Raw genomic sequence first — 23,017 nt, 5'->3', positions numbered from 1 at the left:
ATGCCTCATTAAAAAGGTTTGTGTTGCTATAAACTTGATTATTTTAACCAATCACAAGCTTTTACATCAAGCATATAATTTAACAATTCCCTTCTCAATACAAATTTCATTATTCTTTTTTTAAAAGGATGTTAATTGTCACACATAATCCACTTAAATAATTAGTTTTAGAATAATGATCAGGGAATATTCTGAACACAAATATATTTAGGAAATACATTCACCTGCTTGCTTTATTTTTTTATATATTTTTTTAAACAAAATTCTGACTATTCTCCTCATGTGCCAGGGTCTGCCAGGTTTTGTACAGTGGTTTTGCTGTCAGCCTTCCCTCCTCGCACATACACACACAGATCCCTGTGGCGAGCCATAACAAGTCATGACCAACATCAGTAAGTAGTTAAATTCTGTACCAACAAATGTACAGATATTTGATCGGTTTCTGTAAAAACTTGGTGCTTATGCTCAATATAGAAATTTGGAAGGAAGCGGATTCTTGATTAGATCTACTCTGATCTGAAAAAACTCAACGTCCATTAGCTGTTAGGGTGTGTTAAGAACAATCTTCAGGCACATCTTACCATGAAGTTTCATCAGAAAGGAATCCCATTTATTTGCCCCAAGATTGCTCCACAACATGAACAGAAGTGCAGCAACTGGAGATGATTGAGAGATTTGCTTCAAAAGCACACTCCTGATCCAAATTAAAATGCTAATGTAGATACATCTGTATCTGCTTCAACTAGGAAGCAGGTCAGAACACGGTGGTAATTTAGGAAGAAAGAATTCCTCTCCGGTTTCTGCACATCTACTCAGGATTTCATATGAGAGGGATTAATTTTTTCTTTTCTCCTCTGAGAACTCTCCCACATTTCAGCTGTTGACTATTTTATTTTTCAGTTGCATCCAATTTTTATATACATTTGTGTATCAAATAGATACAAACTTATCAAATGTCTGGTCATACTTTAGACAGCTGTGATTATAAGCACACAGGGGAAACACAAAACAAAGAAAATAAGCCAAATCCCACTACGTTATGCCATACTGTAGTCTTAAAGAACATACATGGTTAAAAATTGTCTGAAAGCTGGATAATTATTTAACTAGTTCTGGTGATTAATAAAATAGATTAATAAAATGTTTAGTCTTAGAAAAAAAACAATACCCAGATGTGTCAACGTTTGACCCAGTTGGACAACAATGCTCTCGATCCCCTCCCCCTCCTACCCAGGTAGGGAAGGAGAGAGAGAAAAAAAAAGAGACTTGTCTAGATTGAAAACTGAACCGTGCAACTTTATTTAGAAAATTAATATGTGATGTTAGAGTGTATATATATATAGTGATTATACAAAAGTGTGGCAGATACCTCTCGCCTCCCCCCACCCCCAGCAACTCCCACAGCACTTCCCTCAGATGAGACAATTCCGAGGAATCCCGAAGCTGCTCCTGGAGAAGGCAGAGAGTTACGAGGGTCAGGAGGGCTTGGGGTCGATGGTCTGATGATGATGGGCAGATGGTGTTGTCCCAGACGCCGGCCACAAACAAAAGAAAGAGGAAAAGAGAGAAAAAGGAAGGCAGATAGGCAAGGCGAAGCGGCGAGAGAGCAAAGCAGGAAGGAAGGAAGTTTTCTTCTGTCATCTCCGACCTTCCCCCAAGCCTACGTAGATATATGAAGCACACCAGAAGGCTGTGCTGCCATTCAGAGAGACTTAGACAGGCTGGAGACTTGGGCGGGGAAAAACCTGATGAAGTTTAACAAGAGCAAGTGTAGAGTTTTGCATTTGGGGAAGAAAAACGCCATGCACCAGTACAGGTTGGGGGCTGACCTGCTGGAGAGCAGTGTAGGTGAAAGGGACCTGGGGGTCATGGTAGACAGGAGGATGACCATGAGTCAGCAGTGTGCCCTTGTGGCTAAGAAGGCCAATGGCATCCTGGGGTGTATTAGAAAGGGTGTGGTTAGTAGGTCAAGAGAGGTTCTCCTCCCCCTCTATTCTGCATTGGTGAGGCCACATCTGGAATATTGTGTCCAGTTCTGGGCCCCTCAGTTCAAGAAGGACAGGGAAGTGCTTGAAAGAGTCCAGCGCAGAGCCACAAGGATGATTAAGGGAGTGGAACATCTCCCTTATGAGGAAAGGCTGAGGGAGCTGGGTCTCTTTAGTTTGGAGAAAAGGAGACTGAGGGGGGACCTCATCAATGTTTACAAATATGTAAAGGGTGAGTGTCAAGACGATGGAGTTAAGCTTTTTTCAGTGAAGACCAGTGATAGGACAAGGGGTAATGGATACAAGTTGGAGCATAGGAGGTTTAAGATGAATATCAGGAAAAATTTTTTTACTGTAAGAGTGACAGAGCACTGGAACAGGCTGCCCAGAGAGGTTGTGGAGTCTCCTTCGCTGGAGACATTCAAAACCCGCCTGGATGCCTTCCTGTGTGATGTACTCTAGGTGACCCTGCTCTGGCAGGGGGGTTGGACTAGATGATCTTTCGAGGTCCCTTCCAACCCCTATGATTCTATGATTCTATGATTCTATGATTCTATGAAATGGAATATCTCTGGCCAGTTTTGCTGTTCGTCTAACCCAGCCTCCCACGGGGGGGGGGACCACAGATCCCCCCGTAGTGTCTGAGCCAGCAGAGCAAAGGCACGACCTTGAGAGCCCAGCAATTACAAAAACATTCCAGTGTCTTATCAACCTAGCAGAACACGCAGTTGCTAGTTGAAGAAAGCTCAATGAAATAAAAAAAAAATCAGCAAAAGAAAAACTGGCTTCATCCTGGCTCAAACCAGGACAAGATGTATGTCTAAAGTGCGAAAGAGGTCGTGCTAAAGGTGAACAGTGGATTTTAGAGTGTGCTTTTTTTACCCTCCCCAAATTACACTAAAGACAGATAGAAGCACACTGAAGGAAAAAAAAAGCAACAAGGAAACCATAACTGCAAATGTCATGGCAACATACGGGCCTTTACAAGCCTGAAAAGCAATGTGAATCCACTAAGATGCCATCAAGATATTTAGACAGCTAGAGAACTTGACTTATGAAGAAAAGTTGAATGAATTGTCCTGCTTCCCTTAAGTCTCAAAGTTTTCCTCTTGATACACTACTTAAACATGTTGGCTCCCACCACTTGCCCAGATGAGCTTTGTATAGCAACTGCAAATACATAGAGGACATAAGTACAGAATGAGCCAGATAATTCAGTAACATACACCAGAAACTGGTTTTGGTTATTGAGTGTTTTGGACTTCTTTGTCGTCAAAGCTCTAAGCTGCATGTTTAAACATAGCTAAGGCCAAACAAATTGAGTTTGTAATAGAAGAGATTTTAACAGCACATGGCATGACTTACAAGAAGATGAAAATAAAGTAATCTTTTTGGAGAATTCAAGACACTGTTGCAAATTCCAGTTGCAATCTGCTGTCATATTAATCAGTTTTTATAGTAATAGAAATGGAGCTACCTTGTCAGAACCAGCAAATATCTAGAGAGCAGAGGCAAACCTCAAAGGCTTTCACCTTAAGATTACATGCTATTGCTAGTTCCCCTTCTAAATCTAAATTAAAGCAACTGAAAACAACAAAAGCAAGCACTGTTTTCTCAAAAGACTATCCAGGGTATTTCCTTGCAGAATACAGGACTGCCAGCCGGTGAGTAGCAAGGTTTCTCTTTTTGAGCCTGGGACAAAGAGAATTTACAGTTTTATCCACTGGGTGGCAATCTAGGATGCAGCAACGAAAAGAACTGTTCTCTCCGAATGACTTCCAAAAGAAGAGGAAGTCTGACTGGTTATGGCCTAATCAGATTGGCTGCAGTTCAAACAAGTATTAACATAGCCCCCCAAAAATTCCAATTTTTGGTTTGTTTCTCTTCAATCATCATAGGGTCATGAAATATGAACTACAGCTGCCATTAGAAGTGTTTGAAACTAATGCTGATTTCTGGTAAGTGTTTTCTCACATGCATCATGATCACAGTTCTGCAATTTTTTTAGAATTATTTTAATAGTCACTTGAATTCATAGTACGAAAACATAACACACAAATAGGGAAAAAAACCCCTACCATGATGTCTCTGATTAGTTTAAAATGCAGAATGCATTTTCCCTGTCAAAACTCTCAAGAAAAACAAGGACTCCTTTCCAAAATACCTGCAAACAGACTCATTATTTTCTTAAGTTTTTTATATCAGAAGAAAAACCATGAATAATAAAATTACAAAGTCCACTTTGTCACTGTTGTACTGTGATTAATATGACTCCAACAAAGTGAAAATAAAGAAATGGAATACAAAGAAAAAATGCTTGACATGGAAGACAAATTAGAGAGAAGAATGTGGAAATCAATGGGAAAAAGAGGTGACAAATTCTGGATGAGAAAGGTGTGCAAACACAAGGTAAACCAAAAAAGAATTATGAAAAATGAGAGGAGGATGACAGATTAGAGGGAGAGAAAGGGAAAAAAAAAATCATATTAGTATTTTCTTCCAGAGAAATAACAGAAAATGATAAGTTTGAGTTCTTCATGATTTATGAACTTAAGAAAAAAAAACATGTATCTTTCTGTCACAGTGGCGAAGCTTGTGAAACCTGAAAACATTTCTGCTATAATTTCTGGTTCCCACTTCCTAGTTCTGAGGGGTCGCTGCAAAGCAGGACATTGTGGATCCACTGTACAAATGCTTGAAGTGAACGCACAAGTGTGAGTGATCACTAGATTACAGTTGCTTTATATTCATTTGAGTGCCCAACAATATCTTTTTTTTCTTTTTTTAGGAAGAAAATGGTTCAGCAATACTGTTCAAATAAAGAAATGTCTCCACTCATGAAGTTCCACTCTCTAAGCAACCACTCTCCAATGTTAGCCAGCAAGGACCTGGAATAAAACTTACACTGCTACACTTTCTCCCTTCTCTTCCTAGGATACAGTCCCCCAGTTTCTGGCAATTTATAGAAAGCAGAATTCTATTGTAACTTCAATGAATTTGTCTAGTCATTCTTTGAATGCAGATACATTTTGACATCCCAAACATCCTGGGACAGAGATTCTGTTATTTCACTGTGTGAATAAGGACCTTCCTTTTTTAGTTGGCTGGACAGGCATCATTTATTGTTGGTAACTGTGAAGGTCTATTGCCTCTTCACTTTTTCAAGTTTATGTGCTTGAAGTCTATTTTGGAGTCAGATCTCCAAGTGTTATAGGAAAGTGGTCCCATTTAAACAGAAACCACAGTCACAGGAGGACATATTATTGTCAATATTAACCTGATGTCCCTTTTTTTCCTTTTTTTTTGTGATGAAAAATATACTCCAGGGTTGCTAGTTTTTGCATACCATGACACAATACTTTTTAATGTGGATTCATCATGGGTTATTTTAATTTTTATTACATTGCTGCTGTTGGTTTTTTTTGTTTGTTTGGAAACAAATTTTTCCAGCAGAAAGTTTTTCTATTTCCCAAATTTTCTTATGTTATCAAGGTATTGTAATTAGTTTGAACTCACAAAAAATACTAAGATAAAAGCAAAAATGTATTTTAATTTTACTAAATGCAAATTTTTATAGAGCAGCAATGATATTTAGAGACAGATGTGGGTAATAAAAATATCATGCCTTACTGGAAATTTGGCTTGCTTTCCAGTTGTTCCCTTCAACTACCAGATGACTTCAAGACTTTTAATACAATTTCCCATAGCTGGGATATATTCATTTGACAATGTCTGTCCTGAGGCTGAGCTCCCCCAAATGGAAGATAACTTTAGGGTGAAATCTTCACTTTTGTCCTATCATCTCAGTTGATTTCAGCTGATGGATTTGATTTATCCCCCAGGTTTAGCTCCCCAAATTAATACAGTTGAGAAAATCATCTACCTTCATGTTCCCTGAAAAAATCTGCCCAGAGGAGTGAATTTAGTTGTGTTCAAGACATAACTGACAGAAAAATTAAATCTGACTACAGTATGTATCTGTACCTCTTCATTGCAGGCAGCTAGGTGAAAGTGAAGTAGCATTAATTACAGATGCACACAACTTTAAAAACTTAAGCTCATAATGATACACACATATAAATGAGAAAAAAGAACTTACTACACTGCCTATTTATGGGAAGGTAAGATTTCCTAGGACACAGTTATTCTGTCCCTTGAGAAAGAATTTGTTGTCTTCCTACAAAATTATAATATTATCTATTCAAAATCTATTTTATTTTTAGGTTTGGGAGGGGGAGGGCAATGAAAATCCCAAACAGTTTAAATCTTTCTGGAGGTGATAGTAGTTTTAGAGGAAACTGCTCATCTGAACAACTGTAGGATATTTTTACATATGGCTTCTCTTCATATATTCCACTACAATTTGTGTACACAGCTGTGACAAGAGTTCTTCTAGTCATGACATCTGTTTGACTCATCATATGTGCTGTATCTATCACTGTGGTCTGTTCCAATGGCAGTGTTGAAGCATCTGCCATGTACGCTCTCTCTACAGAAGAGCTCAAAGCCTAGAGGAATCTGAAAGAAGAAAGCAGTGAAATGCAATTCAGTGAGCTTCTGCTGAACTTCAGAAAACTTGTTTTTCTTTTACTTTCAGCGGTCATCTTCTGGTGACATTTACCTTAGGACCATGCACAATGGTGCACCTGTAACTACAGCAACCTGAGGCACAGGGTAGAAGTGAGCCATTTGTAGACTTTCTTTCCAGCAGCCATTATGTCAGTTGAATCTCACCCCCAAAATGAAGTCTTCTGTGTTTACTAAATGTGGCTTTAAAAACATGAATCCAAAAGAATCAACTGTATAAACTGAAACATAAACTAAATCACTTTTCATTCTAAATATTTCACAGGTGTCTAAGCAAAGAAACAACTTCGGGCTGTTTGATACAACTTTTTTTATTTTTTTTTCCTGCAAATATATCCCTTTACTAAACAAGAAGAAGTACAGAAGATGTGGCAGAGTCTAGCTATCAGCTCTAAAACTGGCTGGTAAAAAAACTTCCTTTGAGAAACTAATTCTCTAGATATAAAAATCTGGATTTAAAATTAAATTATTACTGCCAAGCTGTCTGTGAATACAGTCTGTGCTGTCAAAAGGCTGAAGGGCAGTGCTCCAGAATGAGCTTTCATTGGTTTGGATCATAGTCAAATCTTTCCTCTGCTAGAAATACACGCAATCAAGAGCCAGTTGCCCTTATCTTGGGAATTCTATTAAAGGAATAAAATAAAATATAGTAAAAATCCGCAAATACAAGAGGCTTTTGCTCAAAAAATAGCTATAGTGGTTTAAGTAGTCTCTCTCCATTATCTGTTGTCTAGAACTTCTGTACCACTCAGTACTCCTACTGTTCAGCACTGCAGCATATTAACTGACCATGTCTAATAATTTCCAATGGAAAATGAAACATCCTTATATAAGAAAACATTGTTTGTTAGGATTTTTAAATTAGGTTTTATTTATTTTAAAAAGGATTACAAGGATTTCAGGAAGCACTGATAATGTATTTTTCTTTCCTACATAGAAAAGAACATGTTGCTTTGATGTTTGAAATGGAAGTATTAATATTAGGTATCTGGCATCTAATCATGGTATTTGCAGATTGCAGAATAATTTCATGAAACAAAAAAAAAAAATGCACTTTTATTAGACTCTAACATAGGATAGGCTTATTACTTCCTCTATTATTGTTGTATTTGCATGTGAGTCAGAGGTTTAAGACATCAGGATATAAAAGTGAGACATTAAAAGAAGAATTAGTAGAAATATACTTCAGTACAGGAACACAAGCTTCTCTCAAATATTGTTGTCATCATATTTGGAAAAAGGACAGGAACATACCAATTTTTTAAGACTTTTTAAGATCTAAAATCTGGAGTTATACATGCCATAACTTCTCCTACAGTGAAAATAAGCTTAGAAAACACAAGGAAAATGAAAGAAAAATACTCTTTCCATAAACACCCTCTCTCCAAATTAATATTTTTTTTTCCTAGCCTTTAAAGCAAAACAACTTTATGAAACTACGCAAAATAGAAAGTTTTATACCTTATCCAAGAATATGTTCCAACTTTGACCAAAGGCACTGAGAAAGCTAGAATGGCGCTTGGTCCTGCACGATCTTTTGTCCAGATTAACCCAGTTAGCATCATACATCACTTTGACCAGAAGATCATCAGGAGCAAAAATTGATCAATGCTACTATATGACATTAGCCTTGGTATATGGAACAACATGCATACTTAGTTTTCTGGTGAAGTGTCTCAAACTCTTAGGCATAATGGTTCTGGATCAGTCTCCCAGGTCTAACACGTAGTGTTTAGGGCATTTTTGTTTTGTATCTCAGCATAGATACTTTTTACCATTACATTTAGACCTCTTGGCCATTTAAAGCCAAGAGGGAGAAACAAGTTCTCCTAGGAAGTCCTATCCAACCATTTAAATACTAAGTGAATTGCACCCTACAAGCGTCCTTTTATCCATTACTGAAAAAGAAACCAAAGGGTCCACTCAAATATGTATTTCTTCACAAAAATACCTGGAGTAGAAGAGATTAAGAATACAAAAAGTCTTAACATGGCAAGGTCTTACTAAAATGACATAAATGTGTTTAAAAAATAACATGACAGAAATTCATGCCTCACACTCCTTAGGAGGAAAAGCTACATCTTATTACACAGCAGTATGCTAGACTGTAATCTCCCCATCCATAGGTATGGGATTTTCTCAGATGTACATAAGAATTGGAAAGGCTAAGGAGTATCAGGGAGTGTGAGAGGGAGACAGGTTGGTGGAGTCAGACCCTCCTGTCCCTGAGCAAAATGCAACAGGTTCCTCATGAAGCACAGGATCCCCTTCCCTCTTGCCACGAGGTAAGAGGGGACCTAAAAGACTGGTGGAACAGAAGCAGGTCTCTCCTTGGGGAGGCAGATGAATCTCCTGAAAACCTCCCTTGCCTCCTCAGTTACCGTTGCACAACAGTTATGGGGCTTTGGAAATTAAGGGCCAGGTGAGTGAGGGTGGAGAGTAAAGCCCATCCAGAAAGACACCCAGGATGAATCAGTCACCCCCACACCTTAGGACTAGTTCAATCATGAAAGAAAGGAGGGTAATCGTGATAGATGATTCCCTTCTGAGGGGAACTGAGGGGCCCCACAGTGAAGTCTGCTGCCTTCCTAAGGCCCAGGTCAGGGATATTAGTAGGAAACTCCCTGGTCTGGTGTGGTGCTCAGACTACTACCTGCTTTTGGTTATCAAAGCTGGTAGTGAAGAGATTACAGAGCGAAATCCAAAAGGGATGAAAAAGGACTTCAGGTCATTAGGGAGATGGACTGCAAGATTAGGAGCAGAGGTAGGGTTTTCCTCAGTCCCTTCAGTGGCAGGGAAGTGTGCTGAATAAAACAGTCAAAGACACCTTATTAACACATGGCTTAGAGGTTGGTGCCACAAACAGAATTTGGGGTTTTCTGGCCACGGGGAGGTTTACATGGCACTGGGTCTACTGGCAACAGATGGGATTCAGCTATCTCAAATTGTGCATGAACTGGCCAGGCTCACAGAAAGATCTTTAAACTAGACTTGAAGGGGGAAAGGGATGGGACTGGTTTGACTGGAGAGGAGCTCCTGTGCAGAATGCATGTGCTTGTGGGACAGTGTGCTGGTAAGGGATTTTAATCTGCTGTCTCAGTGGAGATGGGGAATGTTGAACTATGCAGCAGCAAAGACACAAGGGTTAGTGATAGGCTGGTAACTGCATCTGAGTGTGGTCAGGTGGGAATTAGAGCTCATCCCTCCAAAAACATGGCAGGATCATTAGCCAAGCTGAAGTGCATCTATACCGATGCACACAGCATGGGCAACAAACAAGGGAGCTGGAAGCCATGATGCAACAGGAAAACTATGACATAGTGGCTATCACAGAAACATGGTGGGATACCTCACACAACTGGAGTGCCACAGCTGATGGCTACCAGCTCTTCAGGAGAGACAGACAAGGAAGGAGAGGTGGTGGAGTGCCCCTATATATTAGGAATTGTAATGAATGCCTAGAACTTGAGTATAGTGATGACAAGGTTTGGTGTGTCTGGATCAGGATTAGAAGCAAGGTCAACAAGCCTGAAAGTGCTGTGAGAGTCTGCTACAGACCTCCCAACCAGGGCAATGAAGTGGATGAGCTGTTCTAAAAACACTTGAGTGAAATCTCACAGTTGTTTGCCCGTGTTCTTGTGAGGGACTTCAACTTCCCTAATGTCTGCTGGAATTACAATGCAGCAGAGAGGGAACATTCCCAGAGGTTCCTGGAAGGTGTCAAAGATAACTTCCTGACACAGTTGGTGAAGGAACCAACCAGGGAAGGTGACCAGCTAGACCTGCTCTTTGTGAACAGGGAAGGGCTGGTAGGAGATGTGATGGTTGGAGGCCATCTTGGGCACAGCAAGCATGAATTGTTAAGAGTTCTCTATTCTTCAAGATGCCAGGAGAGGGGCCAGCAAAACTGCCACCCTAGACTTCTGAAGGGCAAACTTCAACTTGCTCAGTAGCCTGATTAACAGGATCCTTTGGGAATCAGCTCTGAAGGCTACAGGAGTCCAGGAAGACTGGATGCTCTTCAAGGAGGAAGTCTTGGAGGAGCAGGAGCAGGCCATCTCCATTTGCTGTAAGGCAAGCCAGTGGCATAGAAGACCAGTCTGACTGAACAAGGAGCTTTGGCTGGTGCTCAGGGAGAAAAAAAGAATCTATGGCCTTTGGAGAAAGGGGCAGGCGACTCATGAGGACTAGAAAAAATGCTGTGAGGCTAAGCGGGGGGGAATTAGAATGCCCAAGGCCCAGCTAGAAATGAATCTGGCCTCTATGGTAAAGAAAACCAAGAAAGGCTTGTATAAATACATTAACAACAAAAGAAAGACCAGGGAGACCCTCCATCCCCTATTAGTTGCAGAAGGAAACATAGTGACAAAGGATGAGGAAAAGTCTAAGCTCCTTAATGACTTCTCCACCTCAGTCTTTAGTAAAAGGTCCAGTTATAGAGGGAATCCAACTCCCTAAGCTAGGGGACAGGGACTGGGAACAAAATGACCCCCCAGCAATCTAGCAGGAGATGGTCAGTGAGCCGCTCAATAGATGTGCACAAATCTATGTGGCCAATGGGATGCATCCAAGAGTGCTGGAAGAGCTGGTGGGGATAGTCACCAAGCCACTTTCCAGCATTTGTCAGCAGTCCTGGCTGACTGGAGAGATATTAGGGGATTGGAAATCAGCCAATGTAAACCCCATATATAAGAAGAAATGGAAGGATGATCTGGTAAATTACAGGCCTGTTAGTTTGACCTCGGTACCAGGGAAGCTGATGGAGCAGATAATCCTGAGTACTATTATGCAGTACATGCAGAACAACCAGGTGACTAGGACCAGTCAGCATGGGTTCAGGAAGGGCAGGTCCAGTTTGACTAACCTGATCTCCTTCTATTGCAGGGTGACCCACTTATTGGACGATAGAAGGGCTGTGGGTCTTGTCTACCTTGACTTTAGCCAGGCCTTTGACACAGTTTCCCCCAGCATTCTCCTAAAGAAACTGACTGTTCATAGCTTGGATGTGCATACACTTTGTTGAGTTACAAACTGGCTGGATGGCCAGGACCAAAGAGTTGTGTTGAACTGAGTTAAATCAAGTTGGCGGCTGGTCATGAGTGGTGTTCCCCAGGGCTCAGTGCTGGGGCTCCTCCTGTTTAACATCTTTATTGATTATTTGGATGAGGAGATAGAGTGCACCCTCAGTAAGTTCACATATGACACTAAGTTGGGCAGGAGCGTCAATCGGCTTGAGGGCAGGGAGGCTCTGCAGAGGGATCTGGACAGGCTTGATCAATGGGCCAAGGCCAATGGCATGAGTTTCAATAAGGCCAAATGCCAAGTCCTGCACTTTGGCCACAACAACCCCCAGCAGTACTACAGGCTTGGGGAGGAGTGGCTGGAGAGCTGCCCAGTAGGGAGGGACCTGGGGGTGTTGATTGACAACTGGCTGAACATGAGCCAGCAGTGTGCCTGGGTGACCAAGAAGGCCAATGGCATCCTGGCCTGTATGAGGAATAGTGTGACCAGCAGGACCAAGGAGATGATCCTGCCCCTCAACTTGGCCTTGGTGAGGCCACACCTCAAGCACTGTGTGCAGTTTTGGGCACCACAGTATAGGAAGGACATCTTGGTGCTGGAGAGGGTACAGAGAAGGGCAACTAGCCTTTTTACAGGTCTGAAGAACAGGTCTTATGAGGAGAGGCTGAGGGAGCTGAGGCTGTTGAGCCTGGAGAAGAGGAGGCTGAGGGGAGTCCTCATTGCTCTCTACAACTACCTGAAAGGAGGTTGTAGTAAGGCAGGTGTTGGCCTCTTCTCCCTAGTGACCAGTGATACGACAAGAGCAAATGGGGTCAAGTTGTGCCAGGGCAGGTTCAGATTGGATATTAGGAAAAAAATTCTTCACAGAAAGAGTGGTGAGGCATTGGAACAGGCTGCCAAGGGAGGTGGTAGAGGCACTGTCCCTGGAGCTGTTCAAAAAAGGGGTAGACATGGTTTTTCATATGATGATTTAGTAGTTAGGGGTTGTAGGGCTGATGGTTGGACTTGATGATCTTGGAGGTCTTTTCCAACCTTAATGATTCTATGATTTCTAACATTTTAAAGGAAGGTTTTGTTGGTACTTTGCCTATTACAAGCAGCAGAGGGGCTTCTTTTATTGTGGAAGGAAAACAGTTAATTGTGAGTTTAAACAGTGTTTTATGCTTAATATTTTCTTTCTCTGCCTCATAGGTATTAGTATGTATTTACGAAGAATCTGCACAATCTCCTGTTACATGAAGGTAACAATTTAATTTTGCTGTTTTAAACTGTTCTTCATAATAACTTCTCATCTGAAATCTTAAGCACTAGCTGAACATGAAAACATTTCAGGTTTGGACACGGCTACTCACAATAGTGCTTGACTAGGTCATTTACTAAACCTGCAGCATGGCATATATAAGTGTGTTCATGTTTCCTTTTCAGTAGCTTTTGCTTCAGGCCTTTTCAGAGACAGTTATCACTGAAGCACTCATAGCAGATGTGTGCTTGTCTGTGTGGCTAAACTCAAAACATCTCTTAGAACATATTAAAGATGCAAATGTGTTAACTAGGCTAGCAACATACCATTAAACTTTTATGTGGGATACTACATTTTCTTAATTAAAATTATTTCTGAATCAAAGTAGATTGTTTGGCTTATCCATTCAATGAACTGAGCTAACATCACTGATTTTTAAATTCATAGTCTTCATTAATTCATCTTAATTTTCCTGAGTGTCCACATACAGACAAGTGCTAAAAAACTTCAGCCCTGAAAACACAGTGTTAGAACAGAAACAGAACAAAATGATCATTTTAATTAATATAATTCAACTTGTGCATCCCATCATATAATATAAACGTAAGAAGGAGCTGAGCTGCTAAGGAAGATAAGAAACCATAACTTTTATTAAAGAGAACAGATGATATGGTATTTTGGAGTAGATGCTCATAGACTTGCAGTTATGAATTGCAGATTAGTTTTAATTCTTTAAAAAGCACATAATGGTTCTTTTGACTACAAATGAGCAAGAAGATTTTGACACAGTTAATATATAATTTCTAGAAAAAATAATGAGTGAACTAATCCTTCAGATCTAATAATAATATTATACGAATATTAAAAGTTTATTGTACATATTACATAAACTATATTAACAAAATCAAGCTATATACAAAATAATCTACAGAAGGTTTACCATAACAAGACTGTCTAAAGCAATGTATTTCTTATATAGAGAAAAACTTACCACAAACTTGCACAATTATACACATGGGAAAAATCAGTGGCTTTTACGTAAGACTCCCAAATAATTTCCAGATCTCTGAAATCATCCTGCTTGTGTATCTAAGTAAAAATGTAAAAATGTAAAAAACAAAAACCCCAGCACAACCTAAGCTTCAGAAGTGTATTTTCACAGTCAGTGCAGGATGCTCAATGAAAATCTGACCTATAGCTGTCAAGAGAAAAGCTTTGAGCAGATGCAACACAGCAATATGAAGGTTGAAAGAACACCCATCAGTGTTGTGGGGCTGAACATCAGTACTCAGGATCTGTTTCCTGTCTGGACTAGTAAGTCTGCAATGTTTACAGAGGACTGCTGTAAACACTAGTGAGAGAGGACCTCCAAGGAAATATTTCACAACCCAAAATATTGTTTAAATAATGTATTGAGATCTGTTGTTTTAAATTGCCATGGCTAGAGGTGAGAAATAATTTGGTTTCAGAAATATAAAATGTTTCAGGAACATCACTGTGTGAAAGGGGCCTCACTGTAAAATATCAATAAACAATATTTGAAAAGTATCCTGTATATCCAAGTTTAATGCACTTAGATCATATTTCTTTTATAAGAACTTCAGTGAGGCACAAATACACAAATCTTCTGTCTAATATAATCCACTATCATTCCTAGTTATTTATTTTATGTTAGGCTTTTCTTTGAACTGTGCATCAAAGCCTCTTCCATGAGTTTCCCTTGGTAACAATACAAAACCTTATTATACAAAAAAGGAGATGGTAGATTATCTTTTATTTGCCTCCATTTTTTCATGTCATAAACTATGGTAAAGTAGTCCTGAAACACTATCACAGGCTGGATTACTAATACTAAATTCTGGAGTAAGCCTGTTTTTCTGTTGCTATATAAAATGAAAGAAAAAAACACTCCAAAATAAAGGTATGATGATGCCGTAATTCAAATTCTTAGAATATCCTTGATTGCTGTTCTTTTTCATGCCTATCTTTCAACAGCCCTCTGTGACTATGTAAGTGCTCTTATTAATTTAATGTGGCTCTAATAATGTTTTTCAATTTAAAACTCAATACATTTAGTAAATTATTGCCAGCTTAATAAAAATTAATTACCTCAGTGTTAGAACATTTCTATTTTAAATCCTGTTGTGCATGACAAACAACTGAAATGTTTCTAGGATGAACACAACAACAAATTATGTATTTGCTCAAGAAAACAAAAGAAAAAATAGATAATTTGTATTGAAGTAATCAAATGCAATACATATTTTGCTGTTTTTACATAATTAAATAAATTCCATTCTGAAATGTCATGAGGTTTATCTAAGCATGTATTTAGAACTGATATAACCATTATTAAAGCAGGGGGGCAGTGGTAAAACTACTGGTTATATCTTGATATCAGCAGATTTTCAAATGCTTTTTTTTTTTTTTTAATGAAAAAACCCTCCTGAATTCAGGGAGGACCCTTGAACAACAGGGTCTTACAGGCTGGATGACCTGATTTTTCATTAGAGCCTAGGTCTCATATGCTCGTGACTTTCCAAGCACTGCTAAAGGGGAAGCAGCATGCAAAACAAAAATATTTCTGTTTTCAGGCATTTGGGTTCAACAACTGATTTGATTTTTATTTTCTTTGTAAATCATTCAGCCTACACATATCTTACCTCTTCCATTGACCCAGTGTTTTGGTATCTGAAAACTTCTGTTTAGCTTTCTGTGGAATGCTATTGATGTTAATATTTTATGAGTTCATTGGAAGACTAAACATTAGCAGTTCTGGGTCAGGCATTTCCAAATTTGCAGGTTGTGAGGAAGCACATACTACTAATTATTTTTCTCTGAGTACCTGTCGCTGCTCCCTGCTGGCAATAGTATATTAGGCAAAGCAGTAACAGCCATAATGGGCTGTTCCCACATGTCAAGTTGCTCAGGCAAATCTTTCAGGTAGGTGGCAAGGGTTGCCTTTGATTGCAGTTTACATTCTGCCTCATTTTAAAGGGCTGACTAGTTCAAAAAGAAGAAAACTACCAGAAATTCCTTAAAGCTTCTGATATCACCATTTATCTTCTTTTGTTGGCTAAAAAGAGAGGGTAGATTTAGACTAGATATCATGAAGAAATTAATTACTGTGTGGGTGGTGACTCACTGGAAGAGGTTGCCCAGGGAAGTAGTGGCTGCCCCCACCCTGGAAGTGTGCAAGGCCAGGACAAATGGGGCTTTGAGTAACCTGGTCTAGTGGGAGGTATTCCTGCCCATAGCAGGGGGGGTGGATCTAATTGATCTTTAAGGTCCCTTCCAACCAAACCAAAACCATTCTGTGATTCAGGATTGTACTCTTGTTTCAGAATATTTAAGAATAATAAGAGAAAATTCCTTACTGCAGCCTAAAAGCTGTGCTAAAGCTAAGCATTTATTTGGTGATAGATGCTTATTATAATAACTTTCTAACAACTTATTCAGCAATTAAAATCAATCATGCTGGTTAATTAGTCTTAATTTGGATACTTTAAATATGTTTCATATGAAATTTTTCCTTCCAAACTTGATTAGCTGCTTATAATAATTTCTATTACTCTTCAATCCTTCAACATATATCATTTTACTACCTTCTCTCACATGTATTTTTATTTCAGTGGAATCACAGTTCTCAAGATGTATATCACATATTCTGCTCTCCTCTGTCAATTTTTAATCAATCTGTCTTCACATCCTAGCCAGGCACTCTGGACTACCAAAACTGATGTATGTCAGTTAAAACACTTTACATTCAGGAACAAGAACAATCTCTGTCTACTTGCACAACTACCATTATTTTAGTTCTAATGCTAAGATGCCACAGAAATTCTGAACTGTTGCCTGCAATTCTTCTCATATGCTTTGGTAACACGTAATTTATTAATTGCAAATCCTCTTTTTCCATTGAATCTAATGAATCCTGTAACTCTAAATTCCAAGTACTAGTATTCACTAGTATTCAATTAAAGCTGTCTAGTTTAGTTTTCAATCCAGAAGCCTCTTTCCTTATTCTCTCCTTTTCCCTACCTGGGTGCAAGAGGGAGCGGATCGAGAGCATTACTGTAACTCTTTTAATTCCTAATCCTGATTTAAACCATGACAGTACCATATAATATAATAATACAGGTTTGCAAAGATATATGCAGGCAAAAGTAATAATACAAGATCCTTGTTCTAAAGAAATCTGTAATTACAAGAAGTTAAATTGAAATTGTTACCAAAGCGTAGTGTAAATCATTTTGGGAAGGGCAGCCAAAAACACATCAGAAAGTAAAGCTGAGATTAAATTTCAAATACAGATGTCTAACGAAAGGACACGTCATCTTGAGGAGATCATTAAATCTTAGGACAATGATGCCCAATGAGACTATCAAGAGAGTCAACTTTGGGCCTTGGTGCTGGCAAACCATTGGACTACCCAAGACAATACAGCAAAGTAGGTCTGTACCTGTTTGCTGAACAGGTATTCATTAAATTTCCTTAGGTATTATAATCAATAAATTACAGCACCTACCTTACCTTTTTAAAGATACCTGAAAGCGCAGGCTGTCACTGTTCCTTCTACTTGGTACTAGCTATCTCCCACCTTACTAACTTACCTCACACCCTTTAGCCAGCTTCCTTGATACAACTTTTGATACAATCTACTAATACATGCTGTATTAACAGCACGTTTTTTATTTAAAAAATAACGGCAATTAACCTTTTAATATTTTGGTCTCTGTCATCGTAAGGACTTCCTGCTCAGAGAAAGGACTGATTTGGTGATAAGACTAATAAAGTAAAAATACAGATACCAGCTCTCTGAAAATCCTTCTGACATCCACAATAACCAGTGTTTTGTAATAGTGATTCCAGAGATACACATCCAGGAGCAAAGCAGTTTATTATTGTCACTTCTTTGCCGTTGCTGCTGAATGATGTCTCCCAAGCCACTGCATACATAAAACTGTACATGCATTTCACCTTTAAAATGTTTTATCTTTGTGTCTTCACTTTTAGCTCTCTCCTGAGAAACGATACATATTAAGAGATTATTCAATTCTTCAGAGTCAGAGAAGGTTTTAAACAAGTAGCTTGAGTCTGTTATCACACACTGTATAAAAAGGAGCATTTTATAAGGCTCAAATGAAAATGCATATTCTCTTTCTCCAACTGCATTTTGTAAATGCCAGTCCAGTTTCTTTTCCAGTATATGTTTAGATGTCATAAATTTGAAGGGCAAATGTCTGAAGAACAATAGAATTCTCTTTTCCCTCAAAATACAGATGTGGGAAGATATTTTTTTACTGTTTATCAGGAAACCTTTGCTGATTTGTTTTTTGAACTAAACTTGACACATAACAAGGTCAACAATGTACTTGGCTCAAGGTGGAAGCTACTTTAGAGAAATGTGAAATACAAAATAATAGACAAAAGTGAGTCAGAGAGGTACCTTCTTACAACGTCTTCTCCATTCCAACAAGGGAGTCCATCAGCAGCTGCCAACTCATTACTGCACAGCTGATCAGCCAGGCCACCATAAAAAGCTCTATAGAGTCGGAGTTGACTGATAAATTCTCTGCACAGGGGAACAGAGGCAATAATTGACAGTGTCAATCAGTAACATTAAGCAGTATTGCTGTTGGGCATTTCTACAGAAAGATAAAGAATGTGCTTATTCTATTACTCTCCATTGGTTCCAATCATTTTTTAAAACACCTTGTCAATTTCCTGTTAAATGAGTTTGATTTTCTCACGTACACTTCAGTAGTTTACAAAGCTGATACTCTCATTGAACAGGAATTATATTTGTCCAAACTGAAATTTTCTTGCACAATTGTGATACAGTTTGCAATGTTACACTTGTAGAAATACCCAGACAAATGTGCCTCCTCTTCCCTGCCCAAAAAAGCATAGCAAATAATAAAAAATAACTGTATATGAATAAGTTGTTTATTTCTCAAATGTGCTATCAACTGCTACTCTACACAGTGTTAAAAACACTGCAAAGAGTATCTGTTAGAGCAATTCAGATTTAGGCCAGATGTATTTAAGATGTAGGTGTTAAATATTTAGTGGATATTTAAATTACTGTCTGAAAAATTGTATCAGTTTTATCATGTGCTGTGCTCATAAGTTATTAGATCATGTATTGCTATTTTAAATAATTGCTACAATGCCCAGAGCTAATGATAAGGTTTTGCACTTAAATCAAAATAAATTAATTACTTTTTAATTAGCATGTCTTTAACTGGATTTTGATATTTATGCTTATAAATCATTCGCTTATGTATTTAAAATCTCTTTCTGGAAGACCCATTCCTGCTGTGAAAAATTAAAATATTTATTCATTCTGGTTTAGAACATCACACTGTGCTGAGTTATCTATGACCTGCAGGCACAAAGAATGGCACCAGCAAATGCTCTATTCATCGTAATTGTAAGCCAGCAAACTTCACTTTATGTTAACTTCTTGTATGTTGTCTGGAGTTATGAAAAAATGCCAGAAATATTCTATAAATTCCCCTATATTTAGTCAATGTAAACCTAAAATGCTATGAGGAATTAAATTGATAAGTATTGTTTATTCCAATTTAAACCAGATAAAACATGAGTGATTATACATAGTCCATCATTCAAAAGAAGTGTGGCCAGCAGGGCCAGGGAGGTGATTCTGCCCCTCTACTCCGCTCTGGTGAGACCCCACCTGGAATACTGTGTATAGTTCTGGTGCCCTCAGCACAAGAAAGATAAGGACCTCTTGGAGAGGGTCTAGAGAAGGGCCACCAAGATGATCAAAGGCCTGGAGCTCCTCTGCTATGAAGACAGGATGAGAGAGTTGGGGCTGTTCAGCCTAGAGAAGAGAAGGCTCCAGGGAGATCTTATAGCAGCCTTCCAGTACTTGAAAGGGGCCTACAGGAAAGATGGGGAGGGGCTTTTCATCAGAGAATATAGCGATAGGACAAGGAGTAATGGTTTTAAACTGAAAGAGGGGAGATTTAGGTTAGACATTAGGAAGAAATTCTTCACTCTAAGGTTGGTGAGGAACTGGAATGGGTTGCCCAGGGAGGTTGTTGATGTCCCATCCCTGGAGGTTTTTAAGGCCAGGTTGGACAAGGTTTTGTGCAACCTGGTCTAGTGGGAGGTGTCCCTGCTCATGGCAGGGAGGTTGGAACTTGATGATCTTTAAGGTTCCTTCCAACCTTAATGATTCTATGATTCTGTGATTTTAAAAGCCACATCTTTTTGCAATTGTAGGGCAGTATTTTACACAAACTACAGTGATTTCGATTTGCTATGCCTATTAAATGTGCAATGAGTGTCCTAATACATCTAAAACTGCAGCTCTGAAAATCTCAGGTAGGGCCAATTTTAACTATGCATCATATGTTTTCCTAGGCACAATATATTTTTAAAATATAAATATGATTAATCCACACTCTCCCAGCCATGAATTTTCATATCTTGTATTTCTCCATCCCCAAAATTGCATCTACTGTGCACAGTATGTTTGCAATTTTCCTCCATTTTACATTGAGTGGGATTGATTTTGGTTTTGTCTTTGCTTTGGGTTTACAGTCTGAATGAGAACTAGTGTTTAGAGAGTCTTCTCAAAATAATTATTTAGAATTTCTTCTTCTGCACAAATCAATCCATGTATAATACAGAAATTGAAATAAATAAAGCTACCATAATATCTTTTGAAAAACTGCATTCTAGCAGAAAAGTCAGTTATTCAGTTTATTAGTAAATACATCCTGAGGCAAAGCTAAAACAGTTAATACAGAAGTAATAACTGATTTCAGCCCCTGTTGATGTCTGACCAAAGTAGTTAAAAGGGCAGATGGTATGAATGTCAATTTTCACATCATCATCTTCTAGACCAGATAGCATGTAATTATAGGCAGCTGAGCACAAATGTGCAATTACAGTCAGTGGAAGCTGCAGATACTTCTTATCATTTATTTGGAAATGTTCATTCTTTTTTTAGAATTTAATTCTCCTTGCTAAAAGCTGCCTGCAATGCTAAGTCCTGGAAGAAAAAGCATTATACATTTTTGAAGTTCATATGTTACTACAGAGGGTTCTGCTTAGAATTTTAAAAATTTATCTGACAATTTTGGTGTTAAAGCCGCAGAGAAATTTCCTTGTCATCTTGTACCACACAGTACTAGAAAACACCAGCTTACATCTAATGGTAAAAATAATTTAGGCAAAGTTCAGGCAGAGACAGTCCAACAAGCTCTTTGAAATGTAAACTTTCATCTGGAGATATCTGAAAAATATTAGGAAATTAGGGAACTTTTTGGAGCCACACATTTAATGGAGTATTTTTGTTCATTTGTTTTCCCTAAGATAACTGTCATTGATCAAGTCTACACAGTTTGGGAGAAGCCTTTTCGTTTCTGCTAAAACCTGTGAAAGTTGCTGAGAGCAACCTGCTGCCAGAAGTGCATGGGAGGTAAATAAAGTGGATTTAGACTCAGAGAAAAGCACTTCCTTAAAAGCAGGCTGCCAGCATTTGTTGAAGTCTCTCTTCCACGTGAGGAATTGTTACAGTTGCCATGGGAATATAAAGTGAAATATAAAGTGATTGTGACTATTAAGGAGGGAGGCAATCCAGGAGGCAGCAAATGAAGATGATAGCAACTATGAAGCTGTTAAACTGAAATTTCTGTCAGTGAATCTCAAATATTTTGCCCCTTCCTCATTTTTGGTGTAGCACCTGTTTCATGCCATAAAGTTTTTCCAGCATCTCAGGCAAGGGGAAATAACAGGAAAACAACATCGCTTTGTGCTGCCCACTGCCTCTGGTGCCCCTTAAGGTTTTCTCAGGCAATCTCCCTGAGGTCAATAGACACAAAATATGAACATTCTAGACAGAATATGGTTTAATGTTTGCAGTGTGAGGAATCAGAAAGCATCAAGAACTTGCTTAGCTACACAACACAAAGAAAATGTGCCTGTATAATGGGTATTGCCTGACAAACTGTGCTGGCTAAAGCAAACTTCTGTTTTGCATCTCTTTCCATTCCTACAATGTTCTCTAAATCCTGTGGGGGTATTTTGTTTGTTTGTTTTTCTCCACTGTTTGGAACCTGAAGGATTTTGCACCAATAAGAATAGTCTGCCTTTGAAGTACAGAGGGACTTTTTTCTTCTCAAAGCACTAGGACTGAGAACTTACTCTCTGCAACTCTCTCACTTCCATTTCCTTCTGTGCTGCAAAGTCAAAGGAAAGGAAAAAGAGGATAAAGAAAACCCATGTGTATTTTAGCAAAGACTGTGATAGAAATAAAATATCTGATTTTAACTTTGTACTTTTATTTGATCAACTGTCATACAATCCCTACTCCTTACAGTGCTACTACTCCTTACAGTCATTAAAGACTTGATTAATTTGTCCAAAGATAGACTGGCCTTTAAGGTGCCCTCAGCGAGGATACAGGCAGAAGTCTGGAATACATGATACAACTTACAGGACACCTTCACCCTTCTTGCCAGCAGATCAGTTGGGATACTGGAAAGTATTCTCAAGTGGCACTGGATGCTTGTAGTTGTGTGGGCAGCTGAGCTGAGTCTGCCTCTCCCTAGAGTACAACAGCAGCTGAAACACCTAGCTCATATGCAGCTAGGCAGATTTTACCCTGTAATTCTGAACCAAGTATAAATCAAACTTTCAAGTCTTTGCAGTCACCTCAATCCACTATATACTGGCAAAAGAGCCAGAGGGAAAAAAATAATAATAATTAAAAAAAATCACTTGGACTTGCTTGAAAGAGGATTTAAAGATTTAGCCATAAATGTGTACTTGTTTCAATTTTCACAGTAGAAAGAATCATTCACCTTTTTCAGTCTGCTCAATTTGTTGAGCTCTTCTGAGAAAAAGTCACAAACATTTCTTGACAGATTTAATAATGCATGCTGATGTGCAATTAAATGTAATTTTAAAATTTACACATAGAGATAATGATAATATTTTTACAATGTTACCACTTGTTTAAATACTTCAGACCACAACAAATTACTCTGGTCATATGTCCTTTATTTCAGAAAACAAAACCTACTAATGATATTACTCTTCCCAAAATGCAAGAGAGTAGACTGTGTTGCTGAAACACTTCATTCTTTCCAGTCTTCATTTATTGTCTAGTACTGCATGCCATTGCATTGAATATACTCTATTC

The 23,017-nt window shown here is 38.6% G+C and overlaps 1 protein-coding gene across 1 annotated transcript in view; it reads right to left on the bottom strand.

Moving 5' to 3' along the window:
• GPC5 (glypican 5) overlaps positions 1 to 23,017 on the bottom strand; it is a 686,278-nt gene that overhangs the window by 529,365 nt on the left and 133,896 nt on the right. Inside the window, exon 5 of the mRNA XM_051639362.1 lies at positions 18,284 to 18,409. Coding sequence (XP_051495322.1) covers positions 18,284 to 18,409 — 126 coding nt within the window. The remainder of the gene's footprint in view (positions 1 to 18,283; positions 18,410 to 23,017) is intronic.

This window comes from Apus apus, chromosome 1, assembly GCF_020740795.1.
Source record: "Apus apus isolate bApuApu2 chromosome 1, bApuApu2.pri.cur, whole genome shotgun sequence".
Taxonomy (NCBI): Eukaryota; Metazoa; Chordata; class Aves; order Apodiformes; family Apodidae; genus Apus; species Apus apus.
The sequence above is the reverse complement of the archived record's forward strand: the minus strand, read 5'-3'. Positions and strand labels throughout refer to the sequence as shown.